General features: G+C 41.2%; 1 protein-coding gene across 1 annotated transcript in view; it reads left to right on the plus strand.

Annotated features, from left to right (window-relative positions):
• KIAA1549 (KIAA1549 ortholog) overlaps positions 1-17,882 on the plus strand; it is a gene marked incomplete at its 5' end in the record, with an annotated part of 72,381 nt that extends 54,499 nt beyond the window's left edge. The window contains 6 exons of the mRNA XM_057386825.1: positions 606-750; positions 2,303-2,524; positions 3,429-3,481; positions 6,815-6,960; positions 8,825-8,979; positions 13,460-17,882. Coding sequence (XP_057242808.1) covers positions 606-750; positions 2,303-2,524; positions 3,429-3,481; positions 6,815-6,960; positions 8,825-8,979; positions 13,460-13,714 — 976 coding nt within the window. The remainder of the gene's footprint in view (positions 1-605; positions 751-2,302; positions 2,525-3,428; positions 3,482-6,814; positions 6,961-8,824; positions 8,980-13,459) is intronic.
• Between the last annotated feature and the right edge of the window lie 1,278 nt (positions 17,883-19,160).

Genomic DNA, 19,160 nt, shown 5'->3' on the forward strand with positions numbered 1-19,160 from the left:
ACAAATCAACGAGATTACCCAGAGAGAATACATAAAAGGTTATGAGGCACATCTGTCAGCCTCACAGATCTGCCTTCCTGGCCTTGTGTTTTCAGAGAAAGTTTTCCCTATGTTCTGTTCAGGGCTTGTGAACAGTGGCACTTTGTTCCTGAAGCAGTGGTACCCTGGGTGTGCTCCTGCACTGCTATAAAGTGGCTTTTCTCCAGTGCTGTGGGTTCCTCRGTGGGTTAAACCCTCGGTACCAAGCACAAAAGGCTCGTTTGGCAGTGGGATGGGTTCTGCAGCCACAGATGTGTGACACGCTGGGCAACTTGGACAGATGGATACAGGAGAGAGGTGACACTGGAGGAAATTTCAGGGAAGAATGGGACATTTAGGAGAATTGCCAGTGAGTGTGGTATTAGGAGAAGCTTGGGGAAAGAGAACTGAGCTGCCTAATGGGACTTGAAAAACTGGAAGAGGGAAGAGAAACCGGAGGCAAGGRTGACTTACAGGAAATGGGCAGAGGAGTTCAACCTTGAGTGGGATGAGAAAAAAAAATGACAGAAATGAATGCAATTACCTTTTGTCTCTCTTTCTCTGCTTTTTGTTTTCTTCCTGTTAAGTTCTCGTGCAAAACGTTCTCCGAAGCAGCGCCGTCGCCATCAGATAAACGGGAGTCCCATCGATGCCGAAAAGGACAGRCTGATCACCACTGACAGTGATGGCACATACAAAAGGCCTCCAGGAGTCAATAATTCTGCATATATTGTATGTATGTCTCTTAAGGGCAGGAATGTTCTGATAATGATGACAGTTGTGACATTGGGAGGTTTTTGGCCTTCTGTTTATGGCCTATATGATATGAGTTTGAGTCATATTGTTAGCATATAAATCAAAGTGAAATAAGAATTTCATTCACAGTCTGTCATTATTAAGCAGTAAAATTCTGCCAAGTATTCCTTTATATTACRGAGGCCAAGAACCAAAGCCTTGTTTTCATTAATGCCACTGTGTTATGCACATGAAAGTGTGCTCRGCATGTTCCACAATGTCTTGAACATAGTTCCACTCTAGTCCAATTTGCTGGGTGTTATATATTCATACGTTACAGAAGATTTCATCCTTTGCTCTTAACAGAGTGGAAGACTCAGTTCTTCTTGTGAAATGTTTTCTCATCTTTCAAAWRTGKGAATTAATTATTAATGAAAGAGAAACACGTCTTTGTACTGCAGTAACTTGAAACAATTCTAGTGCAGTGTCTTGAAAATTAATTTTGTTTCACRTCTAAAAAAGAAAGACGCTGGAGAATACTTCTGTTCAATCATATCCATGTTACAAACAGTATTTAGGCATATTTAACCACTTGTAAGCAGATTTCATGAAGCCAAATGCTAATATTAGAAGCCCCTGGACAGTTCTCATCTTTAAAAATGGTTTAATAATTTCACTGTTTGCTGCATCTGYGGTCAGGTGACTCTGATGTCGATTTCTGCAATTTCCCTTTGCCTTTAACCATGAGTGTGATGATTTTAATGTCATGCTGCAGTAGAATGAATTATCATCTGAAGCTGTTTAATTAAGACATGGCACACAGCAGGCTCAGCCCCTTTGGCATCTGCAGTGAGACTGCTCAGAATGCTAAGTTCCTAATAAAGTAGGGGCTTGTGCCTCTTGACGACTGATCCTGCAGTGGTAAGAATGAGCTCTGATAATAAGTCTGCTGCTGTAAAGCTCGTTTAATTTCCTCTCACTGATGAACAATAAGCCCATGTGGTAAGATCCCAGGTAGTAATTATGATGCATGCCTAAGGTATTGCTGCAGTGAAGCACTTCTATGAATCCCATTCAGGTGCTGCACCCAAGTTCAAGTTCCATGCAGGCAACCACTTGGTTCCTTCGAAGCTTCCTTTGTGTGTTTTTCTAGGAGGTGATAATTGCTGATGTGGTCAGTTATAAGCTAAAGACTGAATTAATTTCTCAGAACTGCAAAAGCTGCAAAKAAGTGAAAGATGCAGACAGAGCTGATTGTCTTTTTCTGCGTGGAGAAACGCTCTTTGCACGCCTTCACCACTCGCTTGCAAACCGCAAGATTTATGTTACCGCTGAGTAACTCCTGAAATCAGAGTCCTTCAGATGATGCTGAATGAAGTGTTTGAGCTGTCGGTGTTGTGTCTGTGCTGGAGTGGGGAGGGGAAGGGGAGATGCCATGGTTCTGGTAGAGACAGTGCTCGGACCCAAGTCCCACAGGGGCTCGGAAGCTGGTGGAAACAGGTGAGATCCTCTCCATGTCTGCCCTTCACCCTGTCTCTGTTCRCTGCAGTCTGACCCAGACCTGCCCCCTGAGCCACAGACATCCTCGTCAGCCGAGCTGGCCAAGTTCCCCGGGCTGCCATCACAGCCGGTGTCGCAGTACGTGCCGCCGCAGCCGTCCATCGAGGAGGCGCGCCAGACCATGCACTCGCTGCTGGACGACGCCTTCGCCCTGGTGGCTCCCAGCGGCCCCGCCGCCAATTCCACACCGGCCGGGGGCTCGGGACAGCCGGTGAGCAGCGGGGATCCCTTCCTGGGGCAGGAACAGCACTTTTAGCATCAGGGATGTGGTTTGGAAGGTGTYTCTGGGCAGGTAGTTAGCAGCGGTCAAGCCACGGCCGCTGCTGTTGTGCCCTTGCTGTCAGGACTTAGCACAAATGTGGAGCTTTCCTGGAACAAGGAGAATTCAGAAATGACCATCACAAAATGGTTTCTTTTCCCTTTTCCCATCTCAACCACAAGAGAAGATAGGAGTTCTCCTTTTGGATAACTTTTCTGTTCTTCTCAGTTAGGAGTTTTCACTGTATCCGAGAGTAAAACTAGTAAAACTTGCTTTTTTTTTTTTTTTTTTTAGTGTTTTTGGTAATTCCTTTTTTGACAATGAAAAAAATAATGTATTTGGCATTAGTCATTTCTCAGCAGAATATCCAAATGTTTCCAGGGTGTGAGGGATAGAAAAGCCATATTTCTGTGTATGWTTTTTTTTTGCTTTTGATGGAGCACTGAGACACGTGGGTAATGTTTTAGGTTGTCTCAAGTTCTGTTGCGTCTGAGCCCTGTGGTCTCTCTGCTGCAGTCTGATGCTCTTTGAGGTCGGCAGAGATTTCCAAATGYAAAGCTTGGTTTTTAGCTAAGTAGACATTGGAGCAGCTCTTCATCTTGTGCAAATGAGAAAAAGTATTTCTGGAAGGTTTTTAAGTTAAGACTCTGATCCCTCAGAAGAGATTCTAGCTGTAGCAGTGATCCCCAGATCCTGTGCTTCTTTGTTTGTAAAACTGAAGTTCATATGGCTGCCATCAAGTCATCCATAAAGGCTCAGTGATCTCTGCCATTCATGACTTAAAAGGCTGACTGTGGACTTCCCAGGGAATGCATTTTAATTTTAATTTGATGGTTTTTTTCCATTCTTCTGACAGAGATACATGGAATTTGGRATGACTCCGCCAACAGCGCCAGGTCTCCTACCAAGGTAGCTTTTTGCTGATAAAATTATCATTTATTATTTTCCTTGCTATTACTCCAAATTTCTTAACTGGCACTGGTATATTATTATGCAAAGTACTGGATAAATGAGAAATAACAGGAGTCCAGCTCCAGTCTGCCTAATTTATTTATGGAGCACAARTGACATATGTATGCTGTATGGAACCCAGGCCTCTGTTTAAAAGAAACATGTTTTAGCCCCTCAGCTACAGAGATAACCTTCCAAATGTTCAGTAAACCACTGAGKTGGAGCTTTTGGAGAGCCTGAAACAGTTACTCASATGCATGTAATTCTCCCAATACTCYTGCTTTCATCTTGTTTCTGTATYCTCAGGGCAACACTCATTCACAACAGCTTTTATCTGACTAACAGATTCATTCTATTTTTAACCGAGTTGAGAACAAATGACAGAGCACAGTGACCCTCRCAGAGAAAGTCTGCCTTGCAGCCCTATTATTATACAATCAGGGGGAAAACAAATTTTCCATCTTCTCCTGCCCTTGCTGTGGGAGAATTGTGTAAAGGGAGGAAAGCAGTTGTCCAGGTGACTGCTAACTTCACATTTGGTTCATGAGTTTTAACCACATGTGAAGTTGGACTCTTGATACTCACTGATTTATCTCTCCCTCTCCAAGCTGCTACAGCCAGGCTGGTAAAATGTTGGCCTTGTGCTGCTCTCATTTCGTTCTTGAGTTCACCAGATGAGATGAATTCCCAAGGCTGTTCATGTCATTCATCARACTTCACCCTGAAGTCTTCACTGCCTTGGAAATTTGATGGTAAAATGGCTGTGAAGAACTCTCCTTTACTGTGCTGCAACCTGATTTTGAAAACAGCAAGCAGAAAAAGAGGAGTTTCTGAGTATCTTGCTTAATTTTTGGCTGGAGGTGACAGTTTCAGTGTGAGTGGAGCATACGTGAAATAGCACACAATGTGACATGTGCTACACTTGTTGTAATTTAGGTTACCCTGAAGATTATGAGTTTTGAGGCTGCCAGTGCAAAGCATAACAAATTGTTTGTTATTGAGGAGATTTTTGTCTTTGTTAGCCTGTTTCATATTCAGGGAAAACACGATAAATTAAGCATGAAAGTGCTGTGGTCCATGTTAATACACCTGAGCAAGACAGTGTCTTCACAACATATTTTTTGTTGAAATGTTTATCATTCTTTGGCACAGGCAGTCTGAATTTATGTAAATTACAAGTTAATGGCAACATGATTAAAAGTTCAGATGCTGCCTTTGCCAGTGCTGACAGATTAGGTTAACATTGCAAAGTCATTGACATTAACAGAAAGAACTCCTCTAAGTTTTTATKAAAATAGAAAGTTTCCTAAAGCTTGGTCAAGAGAAAACAAGGAMAGTGGTTGTGCAGTGGGAGTTATTCTCAAAATCTGATGATAATGATAAACAAAATGATAGAAGCAGTGCACCAGTTAGAGGAAGGAAAAATAACCTGAGGTCAGAGTGATTAGGTGGCATGTATCAATGTCATAGCCCATTGCCTTAAATATCCAATGCATGGAATAATGGTTGGGTGAGCATACTGYTCTCTTCTCTGTAATAATGCAATCAGCATCTTTAATGGGGTGGAACCAACCTGGRGAAAAAAAAAAGAAATGTAAAAGACCTAGGTCACACAACAGCGAGACAGACGTAAAGGCACAATGGACAGCTTTTGCCAGAAAATGGATATTGCATCATGGAACAGAGGTAGAGATACTCAGCTATTATGGATTAGTGGTGTGAAATTGATTTTTGGAGCGGTATMTCCCAACTTAAATGACTGGAGATAATTTTGGGGGGTTTTTTGGATGTGCAAAACTCAAAAACTGAGTTTCAGTGTGAAAGTCTAGAAAGTCCATGTGATAGAATTGCATAGCTGTACCCTGGTTTTATACTCTTAGTTGATCTTTGACTTTAAAGAAGATTGAGAAGGTAAAGTGTTGTTAAATGTGTGTCTTTCAAGTGCAAACACATCAGCAATAAAGGATTTACTTCCTGTCCTCTGAAAAATTGACGCAAAAAGAATACATTTGCAACAATGTTATGAAAATATTTTCTTTAGACAACATCAAAAAATTGCAGTATTCATCAGCTTCAAAATTCCAGCTCAACACTGTGGGCATAAAGGGCCAGATGATCACATCCTTTACTGATTATAGTGATTAACATAACAGAAGTGATATTGTTAAACATTACCTACCTGCTGAAGCATTTATTTTAACTAGCCTGTGTGGCTGGGAATGGTTTCCTCTGGATTTGCTGAGTGGGACAGGTGGGGATTGTATGTGAGGGAACTGGGGAAATTCTAGCACTTCCACAGTGGGATTGTTACACCTTGAAGCCCTTAAACCTCCTCTGTTTAGTAACACTGTTTGCCAAAAAGCTGGTAATTTTATTTACAATTACTCGTTTGTGCTTCATTAGGCAATGGATTATGTCAGCTCTCTTTGCTTTCTGGCTGTCCTRCAAAGGTGGGTAGTTTTCCAAATAAAGCACAAATCAAGAATAGTCTGAATTAGATGCAGTCACAGGATTTTCTGGTAAAACAAAGGGGTRTAAAATGAGGTGTTGAGGAATAGGATGCATTGCAATCTGTAGCCTAGGAGGGCTCAGATGCCATTGTGGTAAAAGGCTTGTAAAACTCATCCCTAGCCCTCACTTTGTGCCTGAGTTTGGGTGTTTATCTCACTTTGCTTCATTGACACTCACACAATTAGGTTAGATTTGTTACAGTTTATGATTTAACTCTTTTTAGCAAATACCAGTGACTACCAGCACCCGCCTGATTTATAGGGAATTATAATTTCAGTGTACATTGGTTTCTTCCTATGTGTCATTGACAGCTTTGAGTCGTTTCATGAATTGTAAATAGCACAGTTTTGAAAACTTTCTGAAAAAGTATCAGAATGCTTCATGAAGTAATAATGGTTCATGAAATACACATGTAATGCAGTTTGTATGCTTTGGTTTAGACCCAAACTGTGTGCCCAGAAGCTCAAGAGTCAACTTTGTTGCTGAGTTAAGCAGCTACATCACTGCTGAAATCTTACTTTTCTWWTTTTTTTTTYMMTKRARRWWMYTTTTTTTCCCCTAASGGGAAAACAWGATCTCAAGATCTGTGGACTTTTTTCCTCTGCACTGAGATTGCAACATACGAAAAACACTTGTGTAAAATTTTGTTAAAATATTTTCTTCAACATCAAGAGTTACAGTTACATTAAAAGGCATCATAAATAATCGTTGCATGAGGTGCACCCACATTGTTTCTAATTAGGGATTTCATTTATTTTAACCTTGASTCCTTTTCCACAGGCAGACCTTCGGGCCAGGTTTTCTTCAGCCTGCAGAGCTGATGCACGGAGAGCAGGCACCCCCTGAGGTTCAATATTCCTCCAGAGGGTTATATCCCGAGGAAATGCCATCCGTGGCACGGCCACGACCCGTTGGGAGCACTGCAGGTACACTTCACTTCAGTTGAATAAGCAGTAAAAGAACTGWTCCTTTTCTCTATCTGCTCTTGCACCAAGGTCACTGCTAAGATGTCATTCTCCTTCAGCTGTTACATGTGATWTGTGGTCCTTGTCCTCATTGCCAAAAAAAAAACTAACCCAAAGCGAAGTTGASTTTACTTCCATAGGACCTTGGAGAAAAAGGCAGGGCTTTGCCACTTTTTTAGTGTCTTACAAGCAGGGGTTATCACAAAGCATATTTTCACAAAACCCCATTCTCTAAGAATGGAAGATAACTTGTTTTAGATAGTACAATATGTACTAACTCTCCATTTTGAACTCCTTTTGTGCTACATCAACTAATTGGTGCATCCCAAATCAGCATGCTAAATAGCAAAAATTTTTAATACTTTTCTACCTCWATGTTTCTAATTCCTCTTTGTAGAATGGTATGCATTAAAGCAGTATCTCTTAGTTTTAGATTATATTATCTATTGCTGCTCTTCTGTATGAAATCACTTTCCCTGATTTGGTTGAGGTAATTTTTTTCCATAGCAGTCACCAGGGCTATCATGAATAAAATGCTAACATCACATGGCAGTTAAGCAGCAAACACTTCTAGCAATCAAAGATTGTATTGCTATGCAAACATCACAGTTAGWTTTCTCCCAGATGAGTATTTTCTTCCTTGGAAAATACTGTAAATATGATCATATACTTATGTCAGAAACCTAGTTTTGATAGCTGCTATCATCTCCCTGTAAATGTTAAATGAATGAGAATAGTAAGAAAGTAGTAAMTATTACAGCTTAATGGTGGTTATTTTATTTTCTGATTCACACTATTGYCTGAATGTTCATATGTATTCTGCTTTAAAGTTTTGAGGTAATTCATATATTTAGTTTCTGTTCCTCAGCATAACTTTGTGTAACTATCAAACTTCTCAGATATTGGAGGGTTTTGAGAGAAAAATGTGAAAGTGATCTAACTGTCCATCACGTAAATCACGCTGTTGTTTTTTGTCTTTTCCTCCCTTTTTGTGCATACACACAGTTTAATGTATCTCTGGGTTAAATGTGTTTCATTTCTAATGAATAATAAAATACTGTTTTAGTGATTTTAAGAATACAGACACAAATGACATTTCCCCGTGGGAGGAAATTCATGAAGAAGGAAAGCTGGCATGTCGTTACCCGTCTGTTGCAATTAACAGTGGCAGCTATCCTTGCATGTGTTTGAAAGCAGCAGGAGGGAGGGAAGGGAAGGAAAAGGAGAAAGGAGGAGGTTGGCTTTGAGGTTGGAAGGAGATACAGTGTGTTCTGACCTTCTCGTTAGCTAAYGACAGCATCGTGTAATAATTAACCACAGAGCAGAGCAGGGAGAAAGATAATTCCTATCCACTCTTAGTGGTGTGTTTTATCCTGCAGAGCCATGGAACAGGAGGCAGCCTGCAGAGTTAGGGTCTGGCCAGTGTGATGCAAATCAGCAAATATCTTCTTTGCTGCCGAGTAATTGATGTGAAGGCACTGCCAGAGCTTGCAGCAAGCACTGTTTGGAAAGGGCTGGCATGTTTTTGGGATGAAGAGTGGTCCATGTTAGAGATGCATGTGTCTCAGCCTGTTCTTTCAGTGYAGTGCCATGAAATGCATCACACTCATGTGAGCTGCACAAAATGCACGTAACTTTCCCATCTTTTTTTCCACATTGACAGCCTTCTTTCTGCTGATTTTTATTAATTGACAAAAACAGAGCTCTGTTTTCTTCTTGTCTCCCGCTTCGGACAAAGTTTTTATGTTACCATGTTTTCTGCCCTGCAAAACCTGACTGTGTATAAAGATGAAAAAAAAAAAAAAACCAAATATTTGCTTTTAAGGTTCTCAGATACAGCACCTCACTCAGGTGGGAATTGCTAGCAGGATCGGAGGTCAACCAGTGGAGATCCCCTCAGGCAGAGCAGGGCATGGCCAGCCGGGGGGGCCAGGGTGGCCCCAGTACCGTGGAGAGGATGAATGTGCTAGGCGAGATGCAGTGAGTACTGTGTTACACATTTGCATAGTTTCCAAAGTAGTGAAATGTTTGGGTATTTTTTTTTCTTGCATTACTGTTTGGAACTTTTTTCCCCCGCCCTGGAGTACTTTTAGTTGCTTCTCTGACATTCTTTGCTTTGCTCTTCAAATCCTTGTTAGCTCTTCTGACTTCTGCTTGCTGTTCTTTCACCTTCGCTTCTCTAACTGCTTTTTCGCATTTTACCCTAACCTTTTTTTCATTTCTCACTTGAGGCCTTCACCCATTAATTGCAGTTCATCCAGTTCTGCTTCTGAGCTCCAGCAGAGGTGGATACTGCTTTCCATTCCTTCTTTGAAATATGCCTCTGTATTTTGAGATCATTGTCATTGGAAAACATTGAATTAAATTGTCCCAKGCTACCATCCTACTTTGAATGCATTTAGTTCTTTTCTCTCCTGTATCAGTGCTGACAGCAGGAGTCAGGCAAGCAGAAAAAGGTACAACTTACACATAACATTGGAGGTGTTTCTAAACAAGTTCCTGGCCTGGCCCAAGTCAGCAGGATGTGGTAAATGAATACATACTCGTTTACCTGGCAGCCATGGTGATYTCACATTCTTGGCAGTGATGCTCCTAGAGGCTGACATTTCTGATTTAACCAGGTSTGTGAGGTTGAAGACAGTATATGGCCTCGCCAGGAGACAGACACTTGCCTGCTACCAGTCCCTCTTTGGTGTTCTTGCACCCTGGAGCAGCCTGACCTGTGACAGATTTATTGCAGTACCCTTGGGAGTGACAACTTTATGCTTCTTCTTTTGCTTCTTAGTTTGAACTATCTTTTTCCGGTTTCTTCCCTGAGGAAAGAATGCAGGATCTCCTCCTTTTGCATGCTTAGCAAAGTGTGTGTTCACACTACATGAAGTTGCTTTGCAGTATTGCATGGTCTTGACATAGCTTTGCAGAAAGGAAACGCAACAGGATGGGCTTGTCTTGAGATTTTGGTGAATTTGAGCTGCCTCCACTCCAAAAGAGCTCAAGAGGAGCAGCATAAAGTTTTTGAGAACTGGGTGCACTACTTGATACTATCCAAAAACTTCCACTGTCAAAGCTGAAAGATCTATTTCCCTAATTTACTGTGCWCCCTGTGCTTGAAACTGTGGTGTTTGAATGCAAGATCATAATTTCAGTTTATATTGAAAAGAGCACTTGCATGAGAGATCTGGGTGTCTCATGTTTTATTTTTAGAGTCATCTCTGAGTTACCATTTACTGACCTTTCTTTGCATTTGTCTCTCTTCTCTGGAAATGGCTTTTCTAGGTCTGTGGGGTCTATCCCTCTTCACAGGTCATTTAAATCTAGGTTGTCTTTTTTGCAGTTCACCTCAGTTTAAAGATTTCCTCAGCTTTGACAGAACTTTTTGCTCACTGGTTGCTGTAGTTCATGTGTTACTGCAATGTGATTTTATTAAAAAAAAGGCAAAAGGAGGAGATCATGAACTTAAACTTATGTGAGTTGTAGGAGAGCTCACCTATTGCCTGAACTTTCCTTTTCCTGTGAGCAGGGCTTTTTTTGCAATGACTTTTTCCTATTAAAAACAAAAAAAAAGAGCCTTGGTATTGCAGCTTTCTGTAGTTTAATAATTACCTTCACAGTTTGGATTTTTTCACTAGGACAGAGCTCTAAATTTGTCTTTCCTCCTTTTGGAAATGAGGCTTAATGACGGTCATGTTCCGTATGGTGCCCTTTTCAGCTGATCYTCTGCAAACATTCTTACTGTTCCCTCATTCTAAGCAAGTTTCTAAAATTAAACTCTGCATTTAGGAAGATTCTTCTTGCACACAGACTGGAGAGAGATCTGCATTTGTCTTCCTGCAATAGCCCTTTTCCTCTCAGTGTCCTCACCCATCTATTCCTCACCCATCTCAGTGCTCTACAGCTTTCCCAAGCCTTCTCCAGGTTTCCAGTGTTTCCCCAAAGATATTTCTACCCTTTCACTCTGTTTTTCTACTCACCTGCCTGCTCTAGTGTCTCTAAATCTCATCAAACTGAGCTGTCTCCCATGCCCCCCAAAGCAGCCCCTGTGAGATATGTGCTGGCTAAGAGATTCACCAGGGCACAGCCTAACTTGACCTTTCTGCCACTCAGAATCGGATTCAGTGATAGCAAATAAGGTTATAACAAATCAGGTTATGCCTAATTAGCTACCTGATTTTATGAATTTTATATATCTGTTCATGTATATCTGTGTATATATTTATACAGTCAATTCAGTTGAAATTGGCCAGAGTTCAGCAGTTATTAAATGGAGATTAATAAATTTACAATGTCATCTCATAAACCTTCATTCCTTAAGAAGGAAGATTGAATAATCACAATTTTATCACAATTTATTACACAAGTCAGTATCACAATTTTATCACTATTCAACAATGACAATTTTTGTCGTTTTGTACTGCTGTTAACTGTGCACAGTTTTCTAGATAAAAATATAAACTTTATAGATATTATATAAAGCTATGTATTTTTGTATATATAATACTATATATCTTGGTGTGTTTCTGTTACTAAGTTTAAAAGTAGAAGAAAACAGCAAAAACTTTTTCAGTCTCTTTGCTCTTGTTAATTTGCTGTAGTAGTTTAGTAAACCAGTGTGCTATTGATGCTACATGTGAAATCACAGAAATACACCCTGTTCTTTTTTGGAGATATTTAAAAAACCTTGATAAACTCCATGTAAAAAGCAGCCCTGTGGTCATCAGGCTTCCTAACTTCCCTTAAGAAACCACTCTTACAGTGGTAATTCAGTGCAGTGTGAGATAGGAGCTGAATCACATAGTACATTTTGATGTGGAAATAACCTGAACATAATTTAGGTTGCTGTTAAGACTCATGTATCAAGGAGTGTTTCCTTTGAATATTTTTTCATGTCATATCTTCTCTGTAAACCCACTGAGTACTTGTCAGGTTTGCCAACTCTAGGCTGCACATATGAATTAGTTTCGGGTTTCACTGCCAAATGAATAATTCTGAACAATCAAGAGACCCATTCATTCCTTTCTGTTACTGAAATCACCTCTCTTTTATAAGAAATAAGACAGGATGTTACTTGGAAAACCTTTACCTATCATTCTTCTATTAAAGCCTCTTTTCCCCTTAATCTGTCTCCCAAAATTAACTGTGTGAAGGAGGAGGGCTGTGTGTGAGACTCACAATCTATTATTAGCTCTGCTTTATGCAAAWTGGCTTAGGTTTTATTCATTTGTACTATGAGAGGAGAGATGTTAAGGAGCTTGCTCCCATGCATTTTTGTGTTCCCTGCACACTGCTGCCACTCCAGGTCCCCATATCCTTGCCAGGCTCTGCTTTGTGATGTTTTCTCTCCCCTTCCCCTCGCTCCCAAATCCTCTTCAAGCTGACCTTGCTGTCCTTTCTTCCCCCATCAGGCTGCTCTCTCTGCTCCTCCTTAAGGCTTATCCCTGCAGAAAGGTAGAGCTCACTGACTCGTGGTGCCTGTGGTGTGGCTCTGCTGCTCCCCCTCCCCAGTTCAGACTCCCTGGAAAGGGGATTTTGCTGCTTTGCTCCACGTTCGAGTCCTTTGTGTCCRTTGTTCTCTTCTGGCTGTCTCTCAGCCGTGCCAGGCAAGAGGAAATTCTTGCTTCAGAGCTGAAATCTTGACTTTCAAAATGTGCCTCGTTTGTGTCTGTGCTGGGAGTTGGTGCAGTCACCCAGTGTACTGTAAATCCATGYTTTGTTTTAGTGTAAGCAGATTTTCCTGCAGAAAAACAAGCCATAAWCTCAGGCTTCTGCTCCACGTCTCTCTTGTTTCGTTGGAAAATGTATGTTACCGAGCAAAGGCAGAATTAACCCCTTTCTGCCCTGAAACARTGATTGTCCCCAAGCTGGGATAGTGTTTCTCAGATCTGTAAAATAGATGTTGAGTATGGAAAAATCAAMTCTTTCAAATCCAAGTAGTTTTCTTCTGCTGCTTCTTCTGCTTGACCGTGTTTTCCTGGGCACTGGTCAGTCACAGGGTCCTCACAAGTGTACAGTCTGAACAGGCAAAGGAGGCAGGTAAAGGGAAGGTGAAACTGCTTATAAATATAGAGAAATGACAGCTGGGGAAAAAAGTGATTTGCCTGCTGTCTTGTAGGACGTTGATGGAACTGGATGGAAAGAGAAACCAAACTGTTGATTTCCAGTCCTGTGGGGTTTCTCCCATCCTCCATCCATTTCTGTTCCTAAACATGCTGTAGATTGGAAAGGGGGTGAAAGCTTTTTAAAATCGCTGAACTCGAGGCAGTCCAACAATTTTGTGTACACTTGTTTTGTGCTCCATAAGAGATGTCACTCATTCATGTAACAGAAGAACCGTTGCAGCAGATAGAAGCATCTCCATGTTACTTTCCAACCCCTTGTTCTTTGCCTTTTTGCTTTCTTGTCTTTTCTGGGATAATCCTGTTTATTCGGGAAGCCCAATAACGCTTTTTCTCCCTTTTTCCAGACGCCTATGCATGGACACCAAGAATATTCCTCCTCACCAGTATTCCAGATGCCGAGGACTTCAGCCAGGCAGCCCTCAGCACCTCCTGCTCAGCTTCCACACAACAGCCTTCAGGGCCAGGGCCTTTGCTACACCACCAGTTCCACTGAGGACCTCCAGCCAGGTCACTCCTCAGCCTCTCTTATCAAAGCAATCAGAGAAGAACTGCTGCGGCTTTCTCAGAAACAGACAGCAGTGCAGAACTTCCACAGCTGATTTAGCATTCCGTTGCAAATCTGCCAGGTATCTGCTTCCTATGGAAGCAAGGACTTAGAGGAAATCATCAATGTTGTTCTCAAAGGAAGGAATTTTCACAACTCTTTGTTGGCAGCACTCTGGAAAAATCGAAAAAGGCAGCAAAATGAGAATTGTAAGGAGAGATTAGGGACAAATGGGGAAAATCATCARCATCATCACAAGTAATGTTAATTAATCTGCTAATATTACGGTGCTCCTCTTCTCTCCTTACCCTCATTCAGCCTAACACATAAATAAAACCTTAGGTCAAGAACTCGATACTCCAGCAACAAAAAAAAAAACAAGACAGGAACAAACTTCAAGTATGATAGACTCCTTTTTCTAAGGAAGTAGGTGAAGTTTTGAATAAACTGAGATGACATTTTGCAAGAGATTACAAGTATTCTTATCTCTCCAGTGCTTACGGGGAACTGGTTTGTGTTGTTGTCCTGCAGGATTACAAACTGTATCAGCTCGAGGGTCTTGAAGGTCCGATATAAGAATCACTTTGGTTGTCAGGAGCAATGGGACTACTTAGAATAAAAGTCTTTATGAGTTACTTGTATCAAACTGGAACAATAATTGTTACAGCTCTGTGGTTCCGAATGGAGCTACCCTCTGCACTCTTCCTTGTTTTCCTTCTGGTGCTCAAGCTTCAAGTGTTCCTTCATCTTCAATGTTTGCAAAGTGAAACATTGGCCTTGTATAATTAAGAAAATATTTGTAGACTCATTCAGGCTGGAAAAACAAAGCAAAGCATCCAAACAGAAAGGGCTTGGTRTCTAATTTGTTTAAAATTTATTGAAAACTGGGTGGGGGGTACTCAGCCACATTGAATTTGGGGAAATGTGTGTGTATATCTTTAAAAAAACATATTGACAGACTAAATGCTCTTGCAAGAGCAGCGATGAAATATTGTCACTCTGTAGTTTGCTTTGTGGACAGAAACCAATCCAGCCTGACTGGTACAGGGTCACCAGCATTACGTTATAAATTGATGTCCTAAATCATTGCTTATGTTTGGATCTGAATAATTTTAGTGGAAGTCAGTGACAGTTTAGAGCATTAACATAGGCTTAGATTTGCAGTTTTGAGACAGTTTCTATATTTATACTTGTTTCCACCATCCCTTTGGACAAAGGGTAATAAGCGTTATCCCCATGGTAAGAATGGTACGTGCCATGGAACTGTTTGTCGCTGGTTTTTTTCAGAGTTTTAATTTAAAATTAGCTACGAATTTACTAATACTGGCCATTGCATCACTGTAACTGACACAACACATGCAGGCATTTCGCTGAAGTCACGGTTGGGGGGAGCGTTTTCATTTTCAGGTCAGAGTGAACTAAAACTACTGAACTGACACAGATTTGGAGGGCAGGCTCAGAGGCTTGGGAGCCCTACCCTGGGGGAATGAAAAGCAGAAGTGTGGGTGTTTCAAACACCAGCAGATGGTAGAGGTCAAGGGTCCAAGGAGCAGAGATCTGCCTGAGAGAACGCTGGGCGGTGTTTGCCTCGCTGGGGTAGAATGGCACGGTGAAATACAGGTGTGTAACACTGTACCATGGTCTGTGGCTGCCCAACCTGCTCCTGGCTCCAGTGCACAGTTCAGTCATTGCAACAGGACCAACTCAGCCTGAAATGAGAATATCAGCTGGGAGGACACAGGGGAAGAAGTCACCCCTGTATCTTATTCTTGAAGCATGTACATCGTGCTCATGGCCGAAGCCAAAACCTCAGTTTCCTCACTGATGTGGAAAAAAAAGGTGGTGTGTTTCCCTCTTTACTAGAAAGCTCAGCTATTTTTTCTGTTTACATGTGATCATCAAAAATGCTGTATGAAACTGTTTGGAGGGACTTAGTGTGATGAAGCAGCCTAAATTAATTTCCAGTTCCCTGGCCTTTATGTRAGCCCTCGTGGGCACCAGTTGAGCTTTGAAAGGAATCAGAACACCAGCACGGTTGTGACAGCAGTACCGACAGGTCATTATGATTTGAATTTTTTTTTTTTTAAGTTTTTTGTGTGATAATCAATTCTAGGAGCAAAATAAACATTTGTTTTCTGCCAACTTTGTAAACATGAATGTTGCCAATACTTTTGCAAAATGCCAGGTTTTGAAGAATGAAGAGTGTATCAGGCAGTGTTCATTTGGTGGTTTGGACAGTGCTGAAGACTGACTGTTGCTAAGTGTTCCCATTAAAACCATRTCTTTCAGACCCCATATCCTTCTCCAGCTTAATTCTGTAGTGAGCTCAGAGACCAATGCTAATATTAGCACTTTACTGGGACTTCATTTCAAGAAAAYGTGGGCTTCTCGGAGGTAAATTGTCTGGTTCCAGCTGTTTAAGAACAACTGTGAAATAAGAGCTCTGAAATTTAGAGGTATTTAAGCCACTTCTCATTCATTTTTTTGCTAGTGATGGTGATGCTGTTGTGAAATTACATCTTTTTATATTTGGACATATATTGTTTTAATTTTCTTACTAAGAACACAGGACAAGTACTCATAAATAAAAGAGGCATTCTGGTGGGAAAAAAAACCCTTTTTTTTAAACTTTGAACAGTATAGTAAAATATAAGAAGTCAGAAAGGTGTGTTTGGAAGTTCTCAGATTGGCTGGAGACCTGATCCAGTGTCCAAAAAACTGGTGTAGCCTAGTCTGTATCTCCATATGATGAGAAGACAAACATCAGTTACCAGTCACCAGTTCCAAGAATGGCCCTAACAGGGGAGACCCACACCTTTTGCAGCTGYAGGTAAAGCTGTTTTTGTCATGTGCTACAAAAGGATTCTGTGGAATGCGTGTGCCAGAATGTGTGTTCCCACTTGGAAATTTGGGGGGAGGAAAATCTGTAGGCTTCTGCATCCCCATGTGCTTAAGTTCTTTTGCCAATATTTTATTGCCCTGTKCAAAGGGGGGCGGAGAAAAACCAAACAAGCCTTTTTTTCTCCTGAAACTTTCAAGTATTCTGCATTTAAGTATCCATTAATGAATCTATCAGTTTCTGAAAACACCAATCAGATGAAAAGTTGGTGCAGGCACAGAAAGCTGTTACCAACAGTTGCATCCATTTCCATGACTAAGCCATCTGGTTCATGGAATCCTCGGGCTCTTCCCTTTCTTCACAATTTTCCTTGACATTTGTGTTTAGTCTGTGTTTAGTTTGGCGTATAAAAGAACTTGGCGAAGTGAGAGCCACATAATTTTCGTGGTTGGTTTCCTTTCCATGGCCAAAATATTGACCTCCAGCCTGCTTCTTTGATTATTTTTGGAGCTAAGTGAAATGTTACAGTTATTTTTCATACACTCGATGTGAAAGGTGGGGTGTTTCATTCAGTGCTGTAAAATATTCTCCACCAGGATGTAACACGTGGTCCTGGCTGTGGGCCTGGGGCTCAGGAAAGAAAACCTTGCTTTTTAGGAGGAATTAATTGCAGAGGTGCTGGACTGGAAATGTTAAATATGCCCACTTAGGAGCAGCAAATGGAATTTGAGAGACCCTTTGCAATGCACTGTCCTTGCAGTGGTTTGGATCAGRTGTTTGGGGAGCAGCAGTGTCACACAAGGAGTGGCTGGCGTGGTGGTGGCTACCCCAGCATGGTGCACACATAAATATATTGAGTGAGCACCCAAAARTGACTCCAAATTAGACCATGGAGAGCAGGGTTACAGCATCATCTCAGAAAGAAGCTGTGCACAGCGATCTTCCCAAGAACCACACCACCTCACACTGTTGTTAATTCACAGCCTGAAAACACATTTGATGGATTCCATAAGGAAACTGGGTGTAAATTCAAGCCCAGATGAAATCACCACTTACATTATGTGGATGGCAGTAGGCAGCTGGACTCATATTTTTAACTTCTACCCTTGTTACATTCCTCACTTTTCCAGCTATCACTGTTTTTAGCTCAAGGAAGAAATGTGCATTTTCTGTTTCRTGCCTTAAAGTCGCAGTTCTTTGTAAATAGGTGCCAGTCCTTGGAAATACCCTACTTTGGCCAAGAGCTTTGAAGGGGCACGATGAAGAGCATTTGTGACTTTGAGGTGGGAACGTGCTGTTTACCATATTTGTACAGATGCAAAGAAATTAATGGATCTTGCAAAGAAATAAATGGATCTTTTTAAAAATGGCACCAGTTCGGTGTGCTCTGAATATGAAAAAAAAAAAAGCTGAAAATTGAATAAAAAGAAAAAGGTTGACATCTGATTGTCAGAAAGTAAATTTAGGACAGCAACCAGGTGTCCAGGAACACCTGTGAGGATGCTCTGTAAAGAGAGAAGAAATCCTGCGGATTCCACTGAACCCCCTCAAGCTGAGTCTGTGACACAGCTCATCTTTGCAGGGCTGGTTTGTATGAGTGAGGAACACCTTTCRTCAGTGAGATTCCCAAAAGCAGCTTCCCCTGGCTGTAAAGTTTCTCCAGGATTGTTTGGATATGCCTGGAGAAAAGCAGCAGGTTTGAATGCTTAAAGGTGGAAATAAAAATCCAGTTAGCTTTCATGGAGGGCATATTTTTCTCTTCCCGTTAGATTTTATTTAAAAATGGAGGAGGCACGATGGGGATGCATTTTGCTGTCACCAGCAGGATGTTTTCAGTGAGAGCAGAACTGGCTCAGGATTGCACTACAGATCCAGATGTTGCTCTGCATGCTGCCCCTGGCTGCATCTGCATGACTGGAAATCACGTAATCACACGTGTGCTTTGGAAGAACTTCTCTTACAGTTTGGGGTGCACTTGGCAAGATGTTCCAGTTTTCACTTACAAAAGTCCCAGGGTGAGTTTATTCACACAGTGCAAAAAACTTGAGAAGCAAATGTTCTGTGGAGTTGCACTGTCTTTTTAAAGAGACTTTCCTGGAGTAGAGTTGCAGTCCCATGAATTCCACTGAAGACTGATAGACTAAAAAAAAAAAAAAAAATTACATTAGTATCAGAAAAATACACATTTCTTTGCACTTCGTAGTTTGTAGAGATGGAATGGTTTGTCTTGATTTTGTGTTGCTTTTTCTTGATGCCTTTTACATATCAAATTATTTTTTTTTTCCTTTGTAATGGCCACTCCTGTTTAGTTTTAAGTAGTTCTTGCTCCATAACTGGAAGTTTGTGTTTAGGCTGTTACATCTTAACTGGAATAAAGTGTTGGCACATTTGAACTAATGCTCTGTAAGAATCTTTTGAAACAAATGCTAAACCTTGGATCTCCCTTACATGGTCGTTTTCAGGATCACTTGCAGAAATCTGCTTAATGCCACATTTAGAGGAGGTGAAATGAAATGAGAACTGAAGATCTGAAAGATGAAAATTGTTGTTTTTTTATATATTTCCAGAATATTAAAGTATACACACTGCTGAAGAGCTTTGTTCCCAGGAAAACTTCCATCCCAAGGCTTCTTGGAAGTTGGTTTCCTCATCCAGGCTGARG

The sequence above is a fragment of the Malurus melanocephalus genome, unplaced genomic scaffold (genome assembly GCF_030028575.1).
Source record: "Malurus melanocephalus ecotype Western Australia unplaced genomic scaffold, MMel_1.1 scaffold_1066, whole genome shotgun sequence".
In the NCBI taxonomy this organism is placed as follows: Eukaryota; Metazoa; Chordata; class Aves; order Passeriformes; family Maluridae; genus Malurus; species Malurus melanocephalus.